At 37.3% G+C, this 24,349-nt stretch overlaps 1 protein-coding gene across 2 annotated transcripts in view; it reads right to left on the reverse strand.

Annotated features, from left to right (window-relative positions):
* Positions 1–24,349, reverse strand: part of SVEP1 (sushi, von Willebrand factor type A, EGF and pentraxin domain containing 1) — a 210,982-nt gene that overhangs the window by 171,466 nt on the left and 15,167 nt on the right. For both annotated transcript variants that reach the window (XM_037729541.1, XM_017503374.2), the window contains exons 2-3: positions 10,244–10,499; positions 6,549–6,725 (exon numbers count right to left, since the gene is read on the reverse strand). In XM_037729541.1, coding sequence (XP_037585469.1) covers positions 6,549–6,725; positions 10,244–10,499 — 433 coding nt within the window. The remainder of the gene's footprint in view (positions 1–6,548; positions 6,726–10,243; positions 10,500–24,349) is intronic.

A 24,349-nucleotide genomic window follows, 5' to 3' on the forward strand; every position in this document is an offset into this window, starting at 1 on the left:
CAAGTTAAGATTTTCATGGCATGGAACAGATCTACAATTAGTACAATCTTTTTGTGTATCAGGATCTTGCCCATGAAGTAGCTGCTTACTGTGGCAGTGGCATTCATTTCAAGGGAAGCCACTGCCCTTGGCCACAGATTTGAGAGGTCCTGATTTGAAGACTCAGTTAACCCAGACCACCAATATCCCAGAACAATGAGGAAAAAAGAGAAGAAGACCACAGTAATATCATGATGGTCAGCTATCTTTGGTCTCAAGGGTACCCTGTGAGACAGCCTAGTGTAAAGAAAGAATGTTGGCCTGGAAATTGGGCGACCTTAATTCTACTTCAGCTCTGCCACAAATTTACAATATGATGATGGGATAGGATATCCTCATCTTCCAAATGAATGATGAGGAAAAACCCTTATAGCCATTTCTAATATTCTACCTGTGAAACTAATTAACAAATATAATTTGTCTCAGCATCGGACCTTACTCTAATCAAGGCAAACAACCTCTACATTTTTTCTAAGTTTTAATTTATTATTATTTTTAACATTATTGATTTGAAGCTTAATAACGTCTGCTTTCTTCAACATTCAATGGCACAGGATTCATCTGCTTTCCTCCATCAAATATTCTTGCTTTTCACTGGATATTCATCAGATCAAAAGTGTATTCCACCTTTAGTAGGTGCAAGGCCTCTTTACCAGGTGCAAGGCCTATGCACCACCATGCACTGGTGAATGCAAAGATAATGCCCCTGGTCTAGCCTGGAACAGTAGAATTCATAAGATATATGGTTGTCACTTACACTCAAGTACTTTATACTTGAAGTAATTATTTTAATGCTCATTCATTAGCTCTCTTATGATATTTATATTATCTCAAAATAATGATTTATAATAAAATTCACTCCTGGTTGAGAATTGATGTGCCAGATACCATCCTAAGTATATTCTCTATTAACCCGACTATTTTTGCATACACATACACACATGCAATCTATATACATATCTACAAACATCTATACACACAGATCTCTAAATATATTTATATACATATATATCTACATATCACATTTATATATATCTATGTACATAGCTATGCATATATATGCATGTATATATGTACAAAGTTATACTATAAGCCCATTTTATAGAAAAAAACTGGGAATCAGAAGAAATTAAGTTGATCATAGCCACGTAGTTTGTAATTGGCAGAGGCTGAATTTAAGCCAGCTCTTTCTGTTTTGTGAAACATATTGAACACAGTTCAGTGTCTGCTGTCTCTGAGAAGCAATGTATATAAGATGTTATTTTCAAAATGGGGAAAAAACAGCAGTGTGATATCTTGGAAATAATATAGGGCTTAGAGAAAGCACCTTGGGTTCTTCCTAGGGTTCTGCTGATGATTGGATACATTATATTGAGCAACATACTCATCTTTCCTGAGGCCTCAATTTCCTCTTGTAGAATGAGGGGTTTAGAGCAGATAATCTCTAGGGTTACTTCTGGATCTAAAAAGGAATGATTTCCTTCTGAAAGGCATTGTTTCTGCAATGAGGATAAATACTCAGAATTCCAACTATTCAGAAAAAAATTAACATCCTCTCCTTGAGTCATAAAACAGCTATGGTCCAGTAGTCCTTCAGATTTCTTCTGTCTAACTTGAAACTTCTGTGCCGTCTTTTCTTCATATCATGGGCATTTAAAAATAAAATTTAATAACATATAACATTGTTGGCAATTACAAACTGATTTTTGTAGTTAGACTCTAAGTTCCAAGAAGGTAGTGGCCATATCTGTCTGCTCACTGTTGAATCCCTACTTCATGCCTAGCAGTGGGCTTGGTGTGGAGAACATCCTCAACATTCATTGACCAAATGGATTTTAAAGGGGCTCACGACTTCCAGGATTTTGGTCCTGGATGACTCCGAGCTAAGATTTCTTTCTGCCTTTCTGATAGGAGAGTCTGGTCATGAGTTCTTCATGCCATAGGAAGAATATAATTTGTCTCTTAGCTCCTAGTATTCCAGAGAAGCCAATGACCAGTCCTGCTTTCTACAACTACAAAAAGACACAGGCACCTCTTGGGGTTCCAGTTCCACTTTTCCTAATCTCTTAGAAACAAATATTGAAGATGAACATATGAACATTGTGTTGATGCAACTACATATAACTTAAATCGTGTATATAAGAAAGCATCACTGAGTATGAGTAAGCCGAGGCTTATGAATTTAAGAGCAGGGATGGGTAAATTAATCCTTATGTGCCTGGTGCTCTTGGCTAGAACCAGCAGCAGAAGTGCTCCAATCCCCCCTACTGATGCACTAATGACAAGCTCACCCAACTACATCCATTTTATGGACTGCTGAGCCTTTCATCCTGGAATGTGCTACTGGTAGTAGCCAAAGCTACTAGGGTAACTGGGCACAGTGGGTTTGTGAACTGCCCCCTCTTTCTTCCTGTTGCTTATACCCTGGAATGCAAGATTCTAGTGCCATGGAACAGCAAGAGCCATAGCACAAAGTGGCTGAGACTGCAGGCAGCCACAGGACAGTGGCTGGTTGGCAGGGAGCAGTACAGTCTAGGACCACACGGAAAGCAGACATGCTGACTACAGCATCCAGCAAAGAAAATGAGCTCTTCTGCCTGGGTTTGGTGGGCTAGGATGGGGGAGTAAGGAAGGGGGTTGGGGAGAGTGCCAAGCCAGGCTGTTGATGAGAGTGTGGGAAGATTCAAAGGGAGCGAAAAACAAGGGGAGGCACTTTGCCAACTCAGAGGCAGTTGGGCTGATCTCCTCCCAACCCCCTACCCTTTTTCTGCTTAAGTGAGAAATCCTGCTGGGTGGGGTGGGAGCAGGGCCAAGAAAGGAGTGATTCTGCTGGGTGAGCATGGATGGTTGGACCCAGGAAGGAGGTTTCTGCCAGCTGGCATTAAGGCCAGAGGAAGCAGGAGAAATTAAGGGAAAGGAGATGAGAAGCAACGAGAATAAAAGAGAGTAAAAGAATGACACAAGAGGAAATGTCCCAAGAGAAGAAGCAAAAAAGAAAGGAGAAAAGAAGAGAGAATGCATGTCAGATAGACAGAGAAGAACCACATTTCCGTGTGCAGAGCAGACCGGTCTACAAAATGCCAGAATAAAATAATGTCCACCTGAAGCAAGCAATGAAAGACCATGTAATACAAAATAAAGTGAATGTACTGCTCCTAAATTTTCCTTGTGGGTGTTAATTTCCATGGGAATACAGTTTTCCAAAACAGCAAATCATGAAAGAGCTGCAAGCTATTAAAATAGTTGCTTTTTAGGTAAAAAACAGATCCAACAAATGCTATCCAACACAGAAAAACTATGTACTACTTCAAAATATTTGATTTTCCTAAAATATAATGTAGAGCACAAGATTCCTAAGTTTCTCCTCTTGACTCCCTAATAAGATATAAAAATATAAAGATCTTCTTGTAAGAAAGCCTACAGAAAAATTACGAATGTCAATGAAATAAATTCCATTCATTATTATTTTTTACTTGACATATAAAAATTTATCTATATGCATGGGGTACAGTATATTTTAAAAACATGTATAGAATATGTATTGATCATATTATGATAATTACCATATATGTCACCTCAATTATCATTTCTCTGTGTTGGGAACATTCAAAATCCTTTCTTCTAGCTTTTTGAAGATGTGCAATAAATTATTGTTAACTATAGTCACCCTACAGCATTACAGAACATTATAACTTATTCTTCCGATCTAGCAGTGATTTTGTATCTGTTACCCAACTTCTCTCTATCCCCCATACCTCCTGTCCTTCCCAGCCTCTAGTAAGCACTCTTCTCCTTTTTACTTCTATGAGATCAACTCTTAAAAATTTCCACATATGAACCTGACCTTAAACTTCATATGGAACCAAAAAAAAGCCCGCATAGCCAAGGGAATCCTAAGCAAAAAACAAACAAAAAACAAAGCTGGAGGCATCACGCTACCTGACTTCAAACTATACTACAAAGCTACAGTAATCAAGACAGCATGGTACTGGTACCAAAACAGAAATACAGACCAATGGAACAGAACAGAGGCCTCAGAAATAATGCCACACATTTACAACCATCTAATCTGTGACAAACCTGATAAAAACAGGCAATGGAGAAAGGATCCTCTATTCAATAAATGGTGTTGGGAAAACTGGCTAGCCATATGCAGAAAGCTGAAACTAGATCCCTTCCTTACACCTTATACAAAAATTAACTCCAGATGGATTAAAGATTTAAACATAAGACCTAACACCATAAAAACCCTAGAAGAAAACCTAGGCAATACCATTCAGGACATAGGCATAGGCAAGGACTTCATGACTAAAACACCAAAAGCAATGGCAACAAAAGTCAAAATAGATAAATGAGATCTAATTAAAGTGCTACTGTACAGCAAAAGAAATTATCATTAGAGTGAACCAGCAACCAACAGAATGGGAAAATTTTTTTGCAATCTACCCATCTGACAAAGGTCTAATATCCAGAATCTAAAAGGAACTTAAACAAATTTACAAGAAAAAAATCAAACAACCCCATCAAAAAGTAGGCAAAGGATATGAACAGACACTTCTCTAAAGAAGACATTTATGCAGCCAACAAACATATGAAAAAAAGCTCATTGTCACTTATTATTAGAGAAACGCAAATCAAAACCACATTAAGATACCATCTCGTGCCAGTTAGAATGGTGATCATTAAAAAAATCAGGAGACAACAGATGCTGGAGAGGATGTGGAGAAATAGGAACGCTTTTACACTGTTGGTGGGAGTGTAAATTAGTTCAACCATTGTGAAGATGGTGTGGCAATTCCTCAGGGATCTAGAAATAGAAATACCATTTGACCCAATAATCCCATTACTGGGTATATATCCAAAGGATTATAAATCATTCTATTATAAAGACACATGCACATGCATGTTCATTGTGGCACTGTTCATGATAGCAAACACTTGGAACCAACCCAAATACCCATCAATGATAGACTGGATTAAAAAAATGTGGCACATATACACCATGAAATACTATTCAGCCACAAAAATGGAAAAATTCATGTCCTTTGCAGGGACATGAATGAAGCTGGAAACCATCATTCTCAGCAAATTGAAATAAGAACAGAAAATCAGACACTGCATGTTCTCACTCATAAGTGGGTGCTGAGCAATGAGCACACATGGACACAGGGAGGGGAACATCACACACCAGAGCCTGTCTGGGGTTGGGGATGGGTAGGGGAGGGATAGCAGAGGGTGGGGGTTTGGGGAGGGATAACATTAGGAGAAATACTTAATGTAGATGATGGGGGGATGGTGAAGCAAACCACCATGGCACATGTATACCTATGTAACAAACCAGCACATTCCGCACATGTACCCCAGAACTTAAAGTATAATAATAATTTTGAAAATTCAACATAGGAGTGAGAACCCATGGTATTTGTCTTTCTATGCTTGACTTATTTCACTTAACAACTCCAGGCTCATCCATGTTGCCATAAATGACAGGATTTAATTCTTTTTTTTTTTCTTTTTATGGCTGAGTAATCTTTTGTTGTGTATATACACCACATTTTCTGTATCTATTCTTTCATTGAATAGACCCTGAGATTGATTCCTTATCTTGCCTATTGTGAGTAGTAGTATAAGAAACATGGATGTGCAGATATCTCTTTGACATACTGATTTCCTTTTCTTTGAATATCTGCCCAGTAGTGGGATTGCTGGATCATATGGTAGTTTTCTTTTTAGTTTTTTGAGGAACCTCCATACTGTTTTCCATAATGGCTCTGCCATTATGGAAAGAGTTCCTCTTTCTCTGAATCCCTGCCATCATTTGTAATTTTTTTGTCTTTTTGATAATAGCCATTCCAGTTCCATTTTGAAGTGACAGCAGTTTCAAAATTTTTTGACGTACTTTTGTGGAGGTTCCTGAAGAGTCTAAAAAACCGTCAAGTGAACCATGCATTTTTTTTTGTGTTACAATCTTACAAGTTACATATGGCCTAGGGTCAAGAATTCAACTGGCTTCAATCTCATAGAGAGACTGAGGCATGTTTCGGCTTACATGCCTAGAGGACAGATTTGGCTATTTTATTACACTAATTACAAAGACCCCAAATCTTTCTCCTCCCAGTTCTGAATCCAGGCTTCAAGGGGTCTTACAAGCTTCCATTCTTCTTCTTGGAACCCTGCCTTCCCCACCTGAACAAGCCTGGGCTAGCCTGATGGAGTATGAGAGGCCACATAAAGGACAGCCTTGTTGTCCTAGACAAAGCCATTTTAGATCAGACTACTGTCAGACACCCAAACACATAAGAGAATCCAGCTGAGATCAGCCAGCAGCCTACTCAACTCACCGCTGTTGGCACACAAATGAGTCAGCACAGCCAAAGCCCCAAAGAGCTGCCCCACTGACCCCACACACTTATGAGCAATAACAAGCATGTGTTCCTTATAGCCATTGCATTTTAGAATTGTTTGTTACACAGCAACAGACAATTGATATACACCGATTGGAAACTCACCTGTGCATTCATACTGCAGACCTTTCCCGTAATACCCCTTTTCACAGATGCACTCAAAATGGCCTGTGTGTGTCCCACATTTGCAGCTTGCCATTTGGTCACAGCAGTCCTTGCCTTCATCGCAAAGATATGAGCAGTGGACCATATCATCTTGAATAAAACTCCCAGAAGGTAGATCTACAAATAACATGACAGAGAACAATTAAAAAAAAAATGAGTCACAGTTGAATGTTGCATTCTCTAGTCATTAAAATGTAAGTGCAAGCTGGAGAAAATATCTTTCCATATCTGTCTAATTCCCAACTGCTTCCTACTCCCACCCAAATACGAATGTGTGTTATTTGTACTAGTGCGCTCTGGGATTTTGTTGCAGCCAGTTAAGTTATTTCAGTCTGGGACCTCATCATTAGTTCTCAAGGCCACGCAGGGTCAGGCAGAAATTAAGTACTTTAGTGAAGAATCTCCAGATGCTGCAGGAAGCAGTACAGTCAGTTTTGCAGGTCATTCCCCCAGCTTCCAAAGCAACAGCGTTCCACTGCCTCTGTGTGAGGTCATGCCCCAGCAACCAGATTCCCAAAATCCTTGTTCAAATGAGAAACAAAGCCACCATCTTGATCACTGCAGAAAGATGTTAATTGTGAGCCACTGGCTTTGGAATAAACACCATCACTTCTATAGTATTCAAGTAGGTAAATAAAGACCACTCTTATTACTTGAGCCATGCTCTGAAGTGAGGCATGCTGGGAATGCAATAACTCAGGCAGACCTGTTTAGAAAGTGACTTGACAGGGTGGGGTAAGGTTGAATATGACTGACCCAGGATGGATGGCCTAGAATCAGACAAACAGTATGCCCTTTATTCTTTTAAAGAGGTTCAAAAGTTTTAGACTAAATTTCAATACTAGGTCCATGGGGCTCTAAGCCCAGATATCATGATGGGCCCATAGTAGGAATTCAAGTGGGTGAGTTTCAGAAAGACATATGGGCTGCAGGTGGACACCTGGGAAGGAGACTGGTGGTAGACTCAAACATAGAACATCTGTCTCCATGCATCTAGATAGGGGCAAAGCAAAGGGAAGACTCCAGCCCCAAGGGAAAGAAACCAGCGAAACCAGGTACCCTGGTAAGCTCCTTTCAATGGACTGTGGTGTGAGTAAAAGATCTGTAACACAGGCCCCTAGGACTTAGCTCTGAGACACGGGGCCACAGGTTTATTTGGCAGTAAAGCAAGTTAGAGAGCAAGACAAATCTAGTTGTCCAGCCTGGGTAACATAGTGAGACAATAACAGTTAAAAAAAAATTAGCTGAGCATAGTGGTACATGTCTATCGTCCCAGATACTTGGAAGACAAGAGGTGGGAGGATCACTTGAGCCTCAGAGGTGGAGGCTGCAGTGAGGTGTGATCATGCCACTGCACTACAGCCTGGGTGACAGAATGAGACCCTGTCTCAAATAGGGTGAGAAGAAAAGAAAAACATAGCTGTCAAGACTAGTGCACTAGTAGTCAGGTCTGGAAGAGAGATAAGTGAAGGAAGTACAAATGAGGAAAGCTATTATTCTGTAACCTATGTCTATTGAGAATAGCCAGAAATATGAACAGTAGTGATCCATCTAAATTGAAAGCAGCTGCAGAGAACACAGAGGCAGGAGAAATGAGGCTCATTTCCTTTGATCTGATCATGTCTTTCCAGTAAAAACACGGTTTTTTCCTACTAAACCTAGGAACTCAACTAAAGTATTACACATTTTAGATATGAACATAGTGTGATAAATGTGGTGTCTTCTAAAACCCTATTGCATTATGGTAACCAAAATGCTTTCCTTGTTGACTCTAGTTTCTGGGTCAACTGCCATCAGGGCAGAAGTCCCCAGTCCTAGAAGACAGACGGATGACAGGAGCTGAAATGTGTTGATAGCACTCATAATTTCATAATCCCATCTGGCAACACCCACTATCTCCAACTGCAACCACCCTGTTTTCCCACTTAACATATCACTTTCCTTGGAGAAAGGAGAAACAAAGGTAGTCAGTTACTGAACTTCTTCCACGTGCTAGACACTATATTTGGTAATGTTTAAATATTTTATTTAATCCTCCTGAAAACCCTTGTGACACATATAATAATACTTTCCATTTTTAAAGGAAGGAAAACTGAAGTTTATAGTTGTTAAATAAAGTGTCTATGGTAATTAATAATAAATAATATTAATAAATAATAAATAACAGTAATAGCAGACAGTTATTGAGCACTGAGTATAAAAAGCCATCAGGAACTTTCTCATCACTTTATATGTATTAACACATTTAATCCTTGTAAAAATTTTATGAAGTAGGTACTATTCTCATTCCATATTGTATTTACAAGAAACCTAAGGAATATAAAAGACGATTTGTTTAAAAAAAACAAAAAAAAAAAAAAAAAAAAAAAAACCTCTCAACTAGTGGGTAACAAAATTGGGATTTAAATCCAGACATTCTGGATTTTTACGGTTTAGCTGTTAAAAATTAGATTTCATTAGGTTGCAGGCCCAGAACTTAAATCCAACTCTATTTAAACTCACATCCATACTTTATTTCCCATACTCAGTTTCTTGTCGCTTCTAAGCCCTGTCCTAAGTCCTTGCTCACTTCACTAAAGAGATAAATCATCATCCCTCAGAGAGATCAATCTTTTTTGCTCTATGCATGGTGGCTCATGCCTATAATCCTAGCACTTTGGGAGGTCAAAGTGGGAGGACTGCTTGAGCCCAGGAGTTTGAGACCAGCCTGAGCAACAAAGCGAGACCCCATCTCTGGTTTTTTTCTTTTTTTTTTTTTTAAAGAAACTACAGTAGAGCTAACCCACTTACTGTGAACATCACTAATTTCTTAGAATTCATGTTGCCATGGCTTTCCCCTCAAACGGAATCTTTCACATGGATACCGGCAAGGATCAAGCCTAATTTGCCACATCACTTTAATCTAAGGCTAGATTTCCTGTGATCTATTCCTAGGCTGTGTTTTCTTCTCTTAGCTCACTAAGATACATACCTGTATTCTGACAGGAAGTTTGTCTAACTTAAATTATACAGCTAACTTATTATAATGTATAATTGATATAATTTATAAATTATAATTTATAATTAGTTTATAAGTGATGTACAAAAAGCTCTAATAATGATGCATTTGCTGATTTTCTTCCTTTTTAGGGTTAATGCTCTTAAGCTTTTACATAAGCATATCTATCTTCAAATTGTCAGGGCAAGAAGTATGTGTTAAGTATTTATTGTTCCTATATCTCCATGTGTATTTCTGGAAACATTCTGGTGAATTTCACTGAGCATGTCTCTGAATGTTTACTTCCTCTGTCCAGATAACTGTAAAGAGATCTAAGTCAAGGCTTCCTACTCTGTGTGTGGCCTGAAAACACACCTAAATTCATTCCATTGATTCTAAGGTGGAAGCATATGGATATTTTAGTGAAAACACATAACAGCTGTTAAGAAAAAAAACAAAAGGAACTCTCTTGCTGCAAGGTCAGAATGTCATCTCTGTGAAGTTTAGCACATTTCACGATGCCCAAAGGACACACGGGCATTGTGCTCAGCAAAGACCTAGTGAGGGTTTGATATTACCCTCCTGTGGATTTCAAGCAGTGAGAGAGAAGGAAACCTCATTTAAAGGTACCTTTGTGATGCCATTAGGTTTCCATTACCTTCATGCAATGCCCGGCGAGCTAAAGCCTCAAATTCTTCAAAATTGTGTAGCAGGTAACAGTGCTCCTCCTTTGGGGTGGAAGCCATGTCATTCAGCTCTCGAATGTTCCCTTGCCATATGCCAAAAGTGAAGATCTCCACTCCCGAATCTCGCAGTGATGCTGCAATCGGTCTAGGGTCTCCCCCATTGGAATATCCATCAGTAATGAGAAATAGAACTTTCGTTGAGTTTTCTCTAGCATGAAGAAGAATTTGCTGTAATGAAATGGGGGAAAGTTAGTATGAGTTTATACTGTGTTGCCCGACGGTGTGCTTCTCTTCTTATGTAAGGCGGCACTTGCAAAGATCGTTAGTATTTCACAGGCATGAGGGATGGAGGCCCTAGTCAAAGAGTAAAACAGAAATGGGCACAGATGAACGCCTACAATGGTCTTCTCTCAGAGCCACAATAAACCTCAAAAGCATTTAAATCTGTCATTATCATCATCATCATCAACAACATTGCTGATGGAGCTTGCTAACGAAGGGTAACAAACACTTATGGAATGGATTTTTAATCAATATTACTTATTACACTATTTTATTGATTCTCAGGCTCTCAAAGTATGAACCAAACCTGAAACCAAATTCCACAAATTCTATCTATCTATCTATCTATCTATCTATCTATCTATCTATCTATCTCTATCTATCTATCTCTGTCTAAACCACTGCATGATCATACACTAAAATCCTAAAGCGAAGGAAATGTAACAGAATATGTCTTTTCCAGAGTCAATAATGGCTGACCTGCTTCCTATATTTGTTTTTCCACTGCTCCTTCAAAAATAGAAGAATTGATTCAATACTTCATCTTTTTGGACCACCCAGTACTAGCATAAAAACAGCTAGTTTTGTTGGTGTCCACAAAATACTAATTCACTAAATCTGACATTGAGACTTTATTATTTTAGGACAAGTGAATTCTGTTTTACAATGATATATACTGTTCCTTCTCCACAGATAGAATTTTTAAAAAAACCTTTTAAAAAGACATTTTATATATTGCCACTGATGGTTTGTAACACCAGACTATAAAGTCACAGGAACTCCAGTGGTGAATCTGGCATTTAATTCAATTTGCTGTTGCTTTTTACTACAGCTGGGTAGAAAAGATAAAGGAGTACCAGAATATATTTTCTGGTAAGTTCTTAGAAGAAATTCCTGCAAAAAGGAAATTAATTAACTTTTTAAAAAAGAACTTCATGTTTATTGGGCAAGAATACAAGAACCACTACAAGTTTTTCAGAAGGTAGGCAGGAAGAGTGACAATGGCATCCTACGTTTTGTTAAAGTGAAAAGGAGGTATTATGATTTTTTGACCCAATAGTGTGCATACTCACTATAAGATATGGATTCTCTCAGACTCTAAGATTCATGTCTGTAGAAAGCAATCTTCATTAGTATATAATCCGTGGATATTCATTATAATTCAATAATTTTTACCTAAATTTAGTTAGTGTTTGTGAGCCAAAACTAAAAGTGCTAAACCCGAATTTAAGGAAAACTAAATGAAACTAACAATACCTCCAGAACAGATCGGGAAAGCCAGCAGTTTGAGAAGAGGTATTCAAACACTTCACCACATTCTTTCTCAAAAGACCAAATGAGATCAAAGAAAATTGCACAGATGGAACCACACTAAAGACAGGCACAGAGGGTGGCTTCTGCGACACAGTAGAATTGGGGATGTTACCACAGACATTCCCCAAATACACACACCAAGGGGTCCAATCCACACTCTCAAAATTCTTGGCTCTTAAAGTTTAAAAAGCTGCCTTATTGATGAATGACAGGAAGATTTGGAATGAATGCTTGGTAAGTATGAAAATTTTCCACACTCTAGACAAGAAAAAACCTCTGAGGAGAGGAAGAGGGAAAGTGTTGGGGAATAATGAGAAATGTGAGCTCTTGCTGTGAGACCCTGAACTCTCCACACTCTCTCCACACCCCTAACTCTGTCACAGAAGAAGACATGATTGACAAGCATCCCTTTAGGCATGGAGGTCCACAGGTCCTCTTTCCATCTGGATATCTGGGATGGTGGTATGTCCCAAAGAAGTGTCGCTGGTCACAATACAATAGAGCAGTGGTCCCAACCATTTTGGCACCTGGAACCAGTTTCCTGGGAGACAGTTTTTCCTTGGACTGGGATGGGGCTGGAGGACAGTTTGGGAATGACGCATGTGCATTATATTTATTATGTACTTTATTTCTATTATTTTTACATAATAATATAGAATAAAATATACAGATCACCATGAATGTACAATCAGTGGGAGTGCTGAACTTATTTTCCTGCAACTGGATGGTTCCATCTGGGGGTAATGGAAGACAGTGACAGATCATTAGATTCTAATAAGGAGCACACAACTTAGATCCCTCATGTACAGTTCACAATAGTGTTCAAGCTCCTATGAGAATCTAATGCTGCCACTGATCTGTGAGGAAGCAACGCTCAGGAAGTATCAGTCCATGGCCTAGGAGTTGGGGACTTCTACAATAGACTAAAACCACTCTATTGGGTGATAAAGGAGAGGGCACCTGATAAAGCTTGTGCATTCCAGAGAGGTATAACAGGGAGAAAGTCAATGCAATTTTAAGACTCCTGAAGGAGTCTTGCAATAATAAAGGTATGGCAGTAGATGACACTGCAGACTTCGTGAGCCAATAGCGAGGTAGAGGTGTGTTTCTCTCAGGCAGTATCCATGGGAAGAGATCCTGGAAGCCCCAGGAATAGCTGCATCAAAAGTGACAAAACTAACCAACAGACAAGTAGATGACCAACAAAGATGATCATGACAATTGATGAGAAAACTGGGTGTCTCAGAGGATGGAAGCACAGGACATGTCAGGGCTGAGAGGTGAATATCTCCTTCGCTGTAACTTTGCCCAAGCCCCAGAGCTTCAAGGCAACTACAGGGAGGAAGGGAAGAGGTACTATTTCTCAATGTGATTTTGTTTTCAAAAGTGCCGTGTTTGAGAGACTTCTGATTTTGAGTTTGCTTAGATGTGCCTACATGAGGTTTCTGTCCTACATGAGGTTTCTGTCGTCAGGGGTCACAAAATGTAAATTAAATTTAGTATTGGGGAAGTAGAGATTAAATAACTTTAATCAGCAGATAGTGAACGTATTTATTTTTTACACACACAATTTTTCTTCCTGATGAAACGTTGTGATATTTGGAAAATAAGTAGAGAAAACTTTTTGGAATCCTGCCATCATTACCTATTTAGAAGGAGAGGTAAGGGCTAGAGGTAAAGGCCAAGGCTAGAAGAGAAGGAGGTCACTTAGCCCCTTTGTAACACAGTTCAAAGATATTCAGGGGAGACAGGCTCGGTATGTCCAAGGCCAAGGGCAACTTCAAACAGAAGCCTAGTCTTCTCCCTAAATGTAACTTCCCTGAAGGCAGGTATTTTTGTGTTTTCTAAAGTCATCAAAACCCAGGGGATAGAAGAGTTCTTGACAAATGATACATGCTCAATAAATATCTCTCAATAAGCAGTGGTCCGTTGTGCAGCAATTCTTCCAGTTGCTCAGGCAAAAGCCTTGGAGTCATCCTTATCTTCTATGTCTTCCTGCATCTTGCTTTAGAAAGTTTCTCAACCCCAAGCCTACTAAATACTCTCACATGCCTTTCTTAATGCTTATATTTTTTTGAAATGTCTTAAGTCCAAATAGATATTTTTTGTCTTTGTTGTGACATAGAGACTACTTTTATTTTTATTCAACAGGATAAGCAATTTTCCTGCAAACATTTACTGGTTAAACTGTTCTTTCCTGGGCATAGACTCTCCATTCTGGTTCATCGCTCTGTTTGCTTATTCTTGGCCTACACCACCCTGTTTTGGCTGCTATAGGTTTATACTATTTTTTTTTTTTAATCTTGTAAGGAAAGTCTACCATCTTTTTTTCTCTCTATTAAAATGTTTGTGGTTAACCTTGAATTTTTCCAGTACAGCTTGAAAGTCTGCTTATGAAATTCTTCATTAAAATGTTTCTATCTAATAATTTGATCCAGTAATCCCAATTCTAGGAATCTATCCCAAAGATATACTGGCAGATTCACAAAAATGGGTGGAATCAAGGACCAGACCCAGTGGAAATGGGCATTTTTAAAACCCCCACTGTGGTCTCCAAATACTATTACTCACAAAAAGGAACCAGAAATTGGTGAAGAAATGGTTGATTTCAGGTCTATGTCAGGGAATGTGCAAAATGACTTACAACATCCTCTCATATCAGAAAACAAAGATGCTGTTTGAGATCCCTAAAAACATGCCCAGAAGAATCAGGAGCCAGCCTAAAGAGCCTCCTTCTGACCAAATAAAGGTCAATTTGAGATCAATAAAAATAATAATTGAAATGGTTTTAAATGCATCAAGTATAACACAGATATTTATATAGACATTTTGTGTGTGTGTGTGTGTGTGTATATATATATTTACATTTTCAATTAGTACACATTCCAGGGGAAAAGTGCTATTGGCATAAATAATAATTGGAATAAAGTAAAATACACACACACACACACACATTTTTGTTGCTGTTTTTCAGAACCACCTTTGGTTCTGAACCTTTGGGGAAAAGTCCAATTGTCTGTTATGAATGACAGATAATCTGTTATGAAATGAGACATTATTTGTTTTTAAAATTACACTTTTGCATATTCGAAGAGTAACTCCTAGTTCTAGTATGCCAAGATGCAGCAAGTTGTGTTTACACCATCCTTGCTGTTGACCAGGTAAGAAACTTGCTTTCTGTCTGAGTTGTTCCACTCTGAAGTCATAGTCTCACCTCCACAGACACCCCCCTCCCAAGCTTGTGCTCAGTTTGATTACTGTTTCTTCTACAAGGTCACAGCAGTTAACTGTAAGCAAGACACTAAAAACATGAGAATTTTCATAGAAAGGAAGAGAAGTGAAACAAAAAGGAAATTGTCTTTTCAGTGTGATATTCTCAATAGTGCCTGGCAGAGTATGTGTTCATAACTATTTCTTCAATGAATGAATTAATAAATGACTGCAGTGGATAAACTACAGGATAGCCTGGAGCAGAGGAACTTGAGTGAGTTGGTCTTGAGTGAGTAGTGTCTGTGGGTACATGCATGTGTGTATATTTTGTATAGTTTTGTACAAAAAAGATAAAATTATGTGTGCCTTTGTCCTTCTGAAATGAACGAATGCTATTCTGTGATATTAACCTAATGCCTGTCAATAACATTCTTTACCATCCAGGTTAGGATTTAGCAGTGATTTCTTGCTGTACTACTCATTCATTACACACAAAACACTTCAAGCCATGATTCCATTTTTCTTCTCTTTTTGCAGAGAACTGGTGAATATTTACAGGAACCATTACATCTGTTGGCAAGACAACATATTAAGCTTAAAATAGCAAGAATAGCAGGACTAGTAGTCCAAGCAAAGAATTACACAAGATCTGGGTTTGGAATGCACTTTAAGGATAGAGGAAGAGTGGGGATTTACTGAAAATAATTTTTCAGTAAATTATCGTACTTGAATAAAAACATTAATTCAATAAAAACGTTTTTATACCCCAGATTTAAGAAGTAAATAGATCTGTGGTAATGTTTGTGGAATGTAGTAGAAGCCCAGCACTCGACTCTCTTTTTAGTGTTCCTGAAATAGTTTACATCATCTGCTACCCTCTGTGAGGCATTTAAGAGGCAGAATTTTTTGGTCCAGAATACTGAATGAGACAAGCCTTCCACTGCCAAAGAAAAACTCAACATGGACTTGGTATGGCCAAAGGTTATCACCGTCTGCATTATATCAAGCCTCTGATTAGCTTGTACAAATATCTGGCAGGAAAGTAAGCTTCCCTTGTCCAGCAATAGTCATTAGTATGATAAAAATGCAGAGTTGTGTAACATTGTTCTAACACCCGAGATCCATCTCCATTACACAAGACTGCACCCCCACCCCGTGTCAGGCCACAGGAGAACTGTTTTGAAAAATGGTCTTGAAAGAAAAAGAGAAATCATAGCAGATCTGGCATGGGGACAGTGTTTGCTTTTGGGCTCCATTAATTAAACTACTTGCCAATATCATACCAACCACAATACAAGCTTAGTTGCAATTACCCACTGTAACCAGCCTTGATTGAGAATATTAACCAGAAAAGCTAATAAAGTCATATTTTTTTTTTTTTTTTGAGATGGAGTCTCACACTGTTGCCCAGGCTCAACTGCAGTGGTGTGATCTCAGCTCACTCAACCTCTGCCTCCCAGGTTCAAGCGATTCTCCCACCTCAGTCTCCCAAGTAGCTGGGATTATTAGTATACGCCACCACACCTGGCTAACTGTTTGTATTTAGTAGAGACAGGGTTTTGCCATGTTGGTCAGGCTAGTCTCGAACTCCTGACCTCAGTTGATCCACCCACCTAGACCTCCCAAAGTGCTGGGATTACAGGCGTGAGCCACGACGTCTGGCCACAAATTCATCTTTCAAAGAACTTGATCAATCTTAATGCGCCAATAGAAAAAAATGTGTAATTAATTACTTAAAGAACTGGATACAATGAACTAATACCTATTATGATGATATGAAAGCTATTCTCCAAGGAGCAGAAAATTAGTTATGTCAGTGTTTCAATCTGTTTGCCACATATATTGGTGCTAAGAAACATTTAGTCCAGAAAACACACCGTAAGCTCCTTGTAATACTTCACCCTTCAAACTCTAAAATTTCACCACACTTTGTTATTTAGTAAATATTTCTAATTTGAATCTCAGTTGTTTCTCAGTTCAAAGGATATTTATGGTTTTATATTTTTAAATATTATTTATGGGAAAAGAAGCTATTCTGTTCATTGTTTTCTAGACTTCATATATTCTAGTCTTTTTTTGTTTTTATCTCATCCTACTTCCAAACTTTACTTCTATACCATTGTTTTGGGTGTAGAGGTTGTTCTCTTCTCTACTTCCAATTGAGAATGAATCCCAGCATTGCATTTATTTTCCCTACTGCAATATTTCTCACTTTATTTTTTTCAGTTTCTCAGCCAGTTTTAATTTTAGTCGATTTATCTTCTCTTTTCTCATCTCCATTTCAAAGTTTTATTCATTTATGTTAATCACATGTAACCTCTTTCGTCTTTCTTCCTTTGTTTTCTTCTTTCTTTTTTTCTTTCCTTTCCTTTCCTTTTCTCTCTTTCTTTCATAGGGAATTCTTACACTTTATGTCTTGCATTCTACCTTTATTTTACTTGGCAGAAAAGTTTCAAAGAAGCCAGACAGAGTTGCGGGTTTTCATTTTGCTTTTTCACTATCCATGAATGAAGACGTATATTCAGTCATAGTGTTTGCAAGAAATGATAAACAACTAATTGAGTATAAGTAAAATGAGTGTTGGAATTTGTGGCTGTAATTTTTGCTATCTATTATTATTAAAAACAAGCTGATAACCTATCCAAATAATCAGTGAAGAGGTTAACCTTCTTATTTTTAACAAACAAGCCACACTGTGTGTCTGAAAATGGAGGGCCTAGATCAGCATTGCCCAATAGAACCTTCTGTGATGCTTGACATGTCATCTGTTCTGTTTCATACAGTAGCCATTTGCCACATATGGCTTTTGAGCACTTGTAATAAAGCTATTTCAACTGAGAAACTGAATTAGTCACTTTGTTTAATTTTAATTAACAAATTTAAATAGACACATGTGGCTAGTGCCTACAATACGGACAGTGTAAAGCAAGATAGATACATCCTCATCCCAGGATGAAAAAACACAAAATGTCTAGAGCAAGCCTGTGAAAATATTCTGTAAATCCAAGATATACAAAATCAACTTGAGGATTTGGAAGAATACATAATACTAAAATAAGAAAATAAGCATAACTGGCCTGGAGCTGTGGCTCACACCTGTAATCCCAGCACTTTGGGAGTCCGAGGCAGGCAGATTGATTGAGCCCAGGAGTTTAAGACCAGGCTGAGCAACATGGAAAAATCTTGTCTCCATAAAAAAAAAAAAAAAAAATGCAAAACGTAGGCTGGGCATGGTGATGCACACCTACAATCCAAGGTACTCAGGTGGCTAAGGTGGGAGAATTACTTGGGCCTAGGAGGTGAATATTACAGTAAGTCAAGATGGTACCACTGAACTCCAGCCTGGGTGACAGAATGAAAGAAAGAAAGGAAAAAAAAGGAAAGGAAAGGGGAAGGGAAAGGGAAAGGGAAGGAAAGGAAAGAGGGAGGGAGGAAGGAAAGGAGGAAGGGAGGGAGGGAAGGAGGGAAGGAAGGGAAGGAAAGGAAAGGGGAAAGGGAAAGGAAGGGAAGGGAAGGGAAGGAAAGGAAAGGAAAGGAAGGAAGGAAGAAAAAGGAAGGAAGGAAAGAAAGAAAAAGAAAAGAGAAAAGAAAAGAAAGAAAGAAAAGCAAAGAAGCCTAATAAAATGGTACTTTCATCACTAGGATTTAGAAAGCCAAAGCCTCTATAAAAACAAGAGCTGAAAGCCATAGAAAGAGAATAGGCTAAGATTAAAAGAGAGATGTTAGAAGAGAAATTTGATAAGAAATGAATGCTTGAAAACTCAAAACAATGAAAGACAGAGATCCACATTGTTCATAGGGAGATTAAAGTATCAGAAATTTAAAAGGATAAAGTTTAGTACAAATTTTAGTGTAGAAAGCTGCTAACTAATAATCTCACATGGCCACAAAAGTTTATATAAATACTACCAAACTGAATTCAAATAATATTCAAAGAAACTTTCTCCTTTATATAAGGCTTATTCCTCAAATATAAATATCTATTAAAATTAGAAAGTCTTTTGTTCCAGTGCAATACATTATCTCAATTAAAAGGAAATAATTATCCAATATAATAAAAAGGTGTTCAATAAAATTAATCTCTGCTTTGCTTATGAATAAAAATTAGGAATAAAAATATACCTCATTAGTATGATAGATTATCTATCTAAAAACAATAATGGAACATGGATGAAGCTGGAAATCATCATTCTCAGCAAACTGACACAAGAACAGAAAACCAAACACTACATGTTCTCACTCATAAGTGGGTGTTGAACAATGAGAACACATGGACACAGGGAGGGGAACATCACACACTGGAGCCTGTCGGGGATTCGGGGACTAGCAGAGGGATAGCAAGGATTGGAGGACCAGGGAGGGATAGCATTACAAGAAATACCTAGTGTAGATGATGGGGTGATGTATGCAGCAAACTACCATGGCGTGTGTATACCTATGCAACAAACTTGCACATTCTGCACGTATGCCCCGAACTTAAAGTATAATAAGTAAATTTTTTAAAAATAATGGAAACCATATTCAACTGCAAAAAATCAGCAGATTTCCCAAGTATATAAGAAATAAATCAGTAGTATTATTTTCATTATTATTTAAAATCCTTTTGAAATTTCTATCCAACATAATAAGACACAAAACCATAGAAACTGTTAGAAATATAACAGTTTCTATTTGTTTGTCTGTTTTTTAGAGACAGGGTTTCTCCATGTTGGTCAGGCTGGTCTCAAACTCCCAGCCTCAGGTGATCCACCTGCCTTGGCCTCCCAAAGTGCTGGGATTACAGGCGTGAGCCACCATGCCCAGCTGAAAGTGTTATACTTCTTAAAGCTTCTGCTCCTTCTCACAAAATCACAATTAGAAAGAAAAGAACAAACTGGAAAATATACGTATTATGCTTATCAAATATAGTATTAATGTCTTTAAAAAATAAATAATTTGTTTAGATCCATAAGGAGGAAAAAAGAGAAAAAATAACAAAAAATACAGTTGATCATTTTTGACCAAACAAATGAAAGACCAAAAAAAGAAACTGTATTTGCAGAAAATATGAAAAATGCTTAACTTCATTAATACCAAAATAGAGTAAGTTTAAAAATAGTAACACTTTTTTTTAACTTCACAATTTCAAAATATGTAGGAAAACAGATATTTTTGTAGGAGCCACTAGACTGTAAGTGAGACTCGAAGTTCTGAGTTCACTTGATACTGTCCAAAGGAGCATAGAAGAGAAAATTTGGAAATGGCAAACAACAAACTATAACATAGAAGCAAATGAAATAAAAACTAAAGATACTATTAGGAAACAGTCAACAATTTGAAGTACAGTCATGCATCAATTAATAATGGAGATACCTTCTGAGAAAAGCATCATTAGGCAATCTTGTTACTGTGTGAACATCACAGACTGTGTTTGCCCAAATCTGGATGGTATAGCCTACTATACACCTAAACCGTATGGTGTAGCCTATTGCTTCTTGGCTAAAAACACACTATGTTACAGTACTGAATACTGTGGAAACTTGTAACACTATGTTAAATGTTTGCGTATCTAAACATGGCTATATGTCCAGCTCTGATTTTTACTAGTTCTTCAAACTTTAGATCAGTTTCCTCTTTTAAACTTTCCCCAATTCTTCTGCTATGCATAAAATCAGTGCCCCCACTTACATTCCACTACATTAACCCCATCATAATAAATTCTTGTAGGTCTGGCTATATCCCAAGCCAGATGGCAAGATATTCTATGGCAGGAATTGAATCTTCTATTCTCACGCTATTGATAACAAAGAATAATGATGAAGTAAGATAATGAAAGCAATTACCTTAATTTTTACTAGCTGTATGTCCACCATGCAGAATAAACTAATACATTCTAGGTCAAAAATTTGTTAGTAAATTCCATCCTGCAATCATTGAAATGAAAATTCATATGAATATTATATGTAAATTTATTTTACCAGATCCATATTGAGCATCTATCCTATAACAGGCACTGTGTTAGGTATTTACCACTTGCATTATTTGATAAAACAATAGAACCATTAACTAAAAGCAAAGTAAGTCAATAAATAGACAAAACAATGACAAAAGTATAAACTGGAAAGAGTATTCTGAAGTAATTGAGCTTTCCAATTTACACTGTAATATTAAGTCAGGGATATTTAGTATGCTTCATTTATTTTAAGTATTTACTTGAGCTTCAAAGACTGAAAGTCTAGAAAGAAAGATAAATGTTGGTTGGCCCTATAACATTTAGGCTATTTATTATAGTCTAGCCAAATTACAGAAGAACCAGAGGGTCAAAGAAGAACTAAGTCTCAAATTTATGGTCACGAGGTTTTCCACCCACATACATGTTTTAGTTATTAAACATGAATACAAATCATTTTGAAATGGACCCACAGGGACAGTACAGCAAATTGGGAAATGATATGCACAGGAGTTGATGAGTAGCAGACTTAATTAAAGCAGTTTAAAAAAAATATGCAGAAGACCAAACAAATTTCTAATAATGACAAATTCCACCATTTAGAATAAAGACACATATCGAATAAAGAAAATCTGAATAGCAAAAGAAAGTCCAAATGAAAATTGGAGGGAAATGACATATTATTCTTAAACAAATTGCTAATTTATTATAGGATAAAAAATCTAATTTAATTTTATTATCAATATTGTTATGAGTAAGTCTATCATTTTCACTTGAGATGTTAAATTCCTATCCAATATAACCAAGTAGCATTTAGTCCAAAAAGTCAAAGATATTAGAGAAATTATTCACATGCTAATGTCAAGAGATCAAAGAAGAAAGTAAGATAATCTCAAATGGCCCGAGTATCATATGGTTATTTGGGCATCAGTGTATGATTCTACAAACAAATGAGGCAAAGAACAGAGAGGTGCTTACTTAATATGACCAAGAGAGCTATCATAAATCAATGGCCAAAATAATGCCTGAAGCATTCTCAATAAATTCAAGAACAAGGCAAGAATGCCTCATCACCTTTTTTTTTTTTTTTTTTTTTAAATGGAGTTTTGCTCTTGTGGCCCAGGCTGGAGTACAGAAGCACGATCTTGGCTCACTGCCTCCCAGGTTCAAGTGTTTCTCCTGCCTCAGCCTACCAAGTAGTTGGGATAACAGGCACCTTCCACCACACCCACCTACTTTTTTGCATTTTTAATAGAGACAGGGTTTCATCATATTGGCCAGGCTGGTCTCGAATTCCTAACCTCTCTGGTGATTTCCCAACGTTGGCCTCCAGAAGTGCCTATCACTTTTATGTGAGAAGTTTAGCTGTTGTCACAATGCAAGAAATATAAATAAGTATAAAAAAACTCAATCATATTTTAGATAAAAGAGAATGAATTGAAAGATAATACTGAGAGGTGTTGAGAAAGACTTATATTCAGGAATAACTATTTCAACTGCAAAATTTTGCAGTAACAACTGACCAGCAATAGGAGATTTCTAAAATTCAATTGTGGTATATCTACATGAAAAAATATACTTGAAAGGTAATTTTACGAGAATCTATTATATGGAAAAATTTTCATTACGCAACTTTAAAAACAAAAGTTATAGCATGGACTTTTACTATATATGTCATATAATTACATATGCCCACACATATATAAAAAGAGAGACAAAAACTGTAATTGCTATTATATTTTCCTGCTTTATCTAAACTATTAATTTGTATATTATTTCCATAAAAAGGAAAATAAGGAAAAATTATTTTTAGAGAAACATGCAAATAGAAGTAAAGACTTTGAATGGTTACCCTTGAATTAAATTTATTCACAAGTGTGTAAATAAATTTTGCAATTTATAGGGCCTTTGCAAATTTATTTGCCAAATTCACAAAGAATGAAGGCAACCATCCTCTGTTGTCTACAAGGATTGGATATTCACTTAATTAGCTTAAACAAAGATTTACTGGATGTACATAGGACTATTTTTTCCAACCCAAAAGTAGGGAAAAGAGCTGGGTCTCAAGAGGGATTGAAACCAGGAACAAGCAAGCCAGTAGAAGCTATGGTGGCTACTCCCTCCAACCTTACATTTATTTCCTCTGCAGTTACACAGTATGTTGTCTCCACTTCTCTTTGTATATCTTCTTAATTTACTCTTCCTTACATGGATGGGATTTCTATAGTTCTCTGTGCAGCCTTAACTCTGTATATTGCCTACCTACTGGTAACAAAACCAAAAAACACCTGCTGTCTCATGGCTCTTTGTTCGCTAATTCAAATTCCCAGGAAAAAGAATATAAATGAACTATCTCAATCTCTGGATTTCCACCTGCAATCCAAACAGAAAGGGACAACCCTCATGGGTAGGCAACAGACTGAAGAGGGTGGGCATGATACTCAGTGAAAGTGGCTCTTGACACGAGCTACAAAGAGAAGAAATATGCTGTGCTTAGGCTTGGCTAGTACTGCAAAAAATATGAGCTATGAGGAGAAGAAATAATTTAATGCTATGCTTAGGCTTAGCCAGTAGAACAATTATTTTGGAAATGTATCAGGTCAAACTGTTCTCCCAAAAGAGCACCAAATGCCAGGAAGCATGTGCAGAGACTGGGAGAATTCAAGTGTAAAAATACTACTGAGAAAGAAGAAAAATGTTACTTATGATTCAAAGCTGTTAGAAAAGAAAAACATGCCTTCTTACCAGGTATTGTAATACTTACCATAAAGAAAAAGTTTGGCAGGAATTTAGAACATATGAAAGACATGGAAAAATCTAACCATTATCTTGCAAGTACTTAGGCTTCAGCAAGAAGGCAATTCTGGAAGGCTTCACAGAGCCAAAAATATTTCAAATCAAATCTGACACAAGGAGGATACAAAGGGGTGCAGGTTAAAGGGAGATTTTTTAAGTTCGTGAACTTACTGTGCACTTTCTTTGTTATAGTTATCTTAAATTCATCAAAAAAACCCACATTTAATTTGTGCCATTTATTAGCATTCCAAATAAATGACATTTGGAAGTTTTTTTTTTTTTTTTTTAACTTGTTTGTGTGATTGACCACATGATCACATAAATCAACCATTATGGAGCAAAATACTCTGTGTTTCTTATCTTTAAAAAACAGAAATTAGGCTGGGTGCAGTGGTTCACACCTATAATCCCAGTACTTTGGGAGGCCAAGGCAGTGGATCAGGAGGTCAAGAGATTGAGACCATCCTGGCCAACATGGTAAAAACCCATCTCTACTAAAAATACAAAAATTAGCTTGGTGTGGTGGTGCACACTTGTAGTCCCAGCT

This window comes from Cebus imitator, unplaced genomic scaffold, assembly GCF_001604975.1.
Source record: "Cebus imitator isolate Cc_AM_T3 unplaced genomic scaffold, Cebus_imitator-1.0 Scaffold310, whole genome shotgun sequence".
Taxonomy (NCBI): Eukaryota; Metazoa; Chordata; class Mammalia; order Primates; family Cebidae; genus Cebus; species Cebus imitator.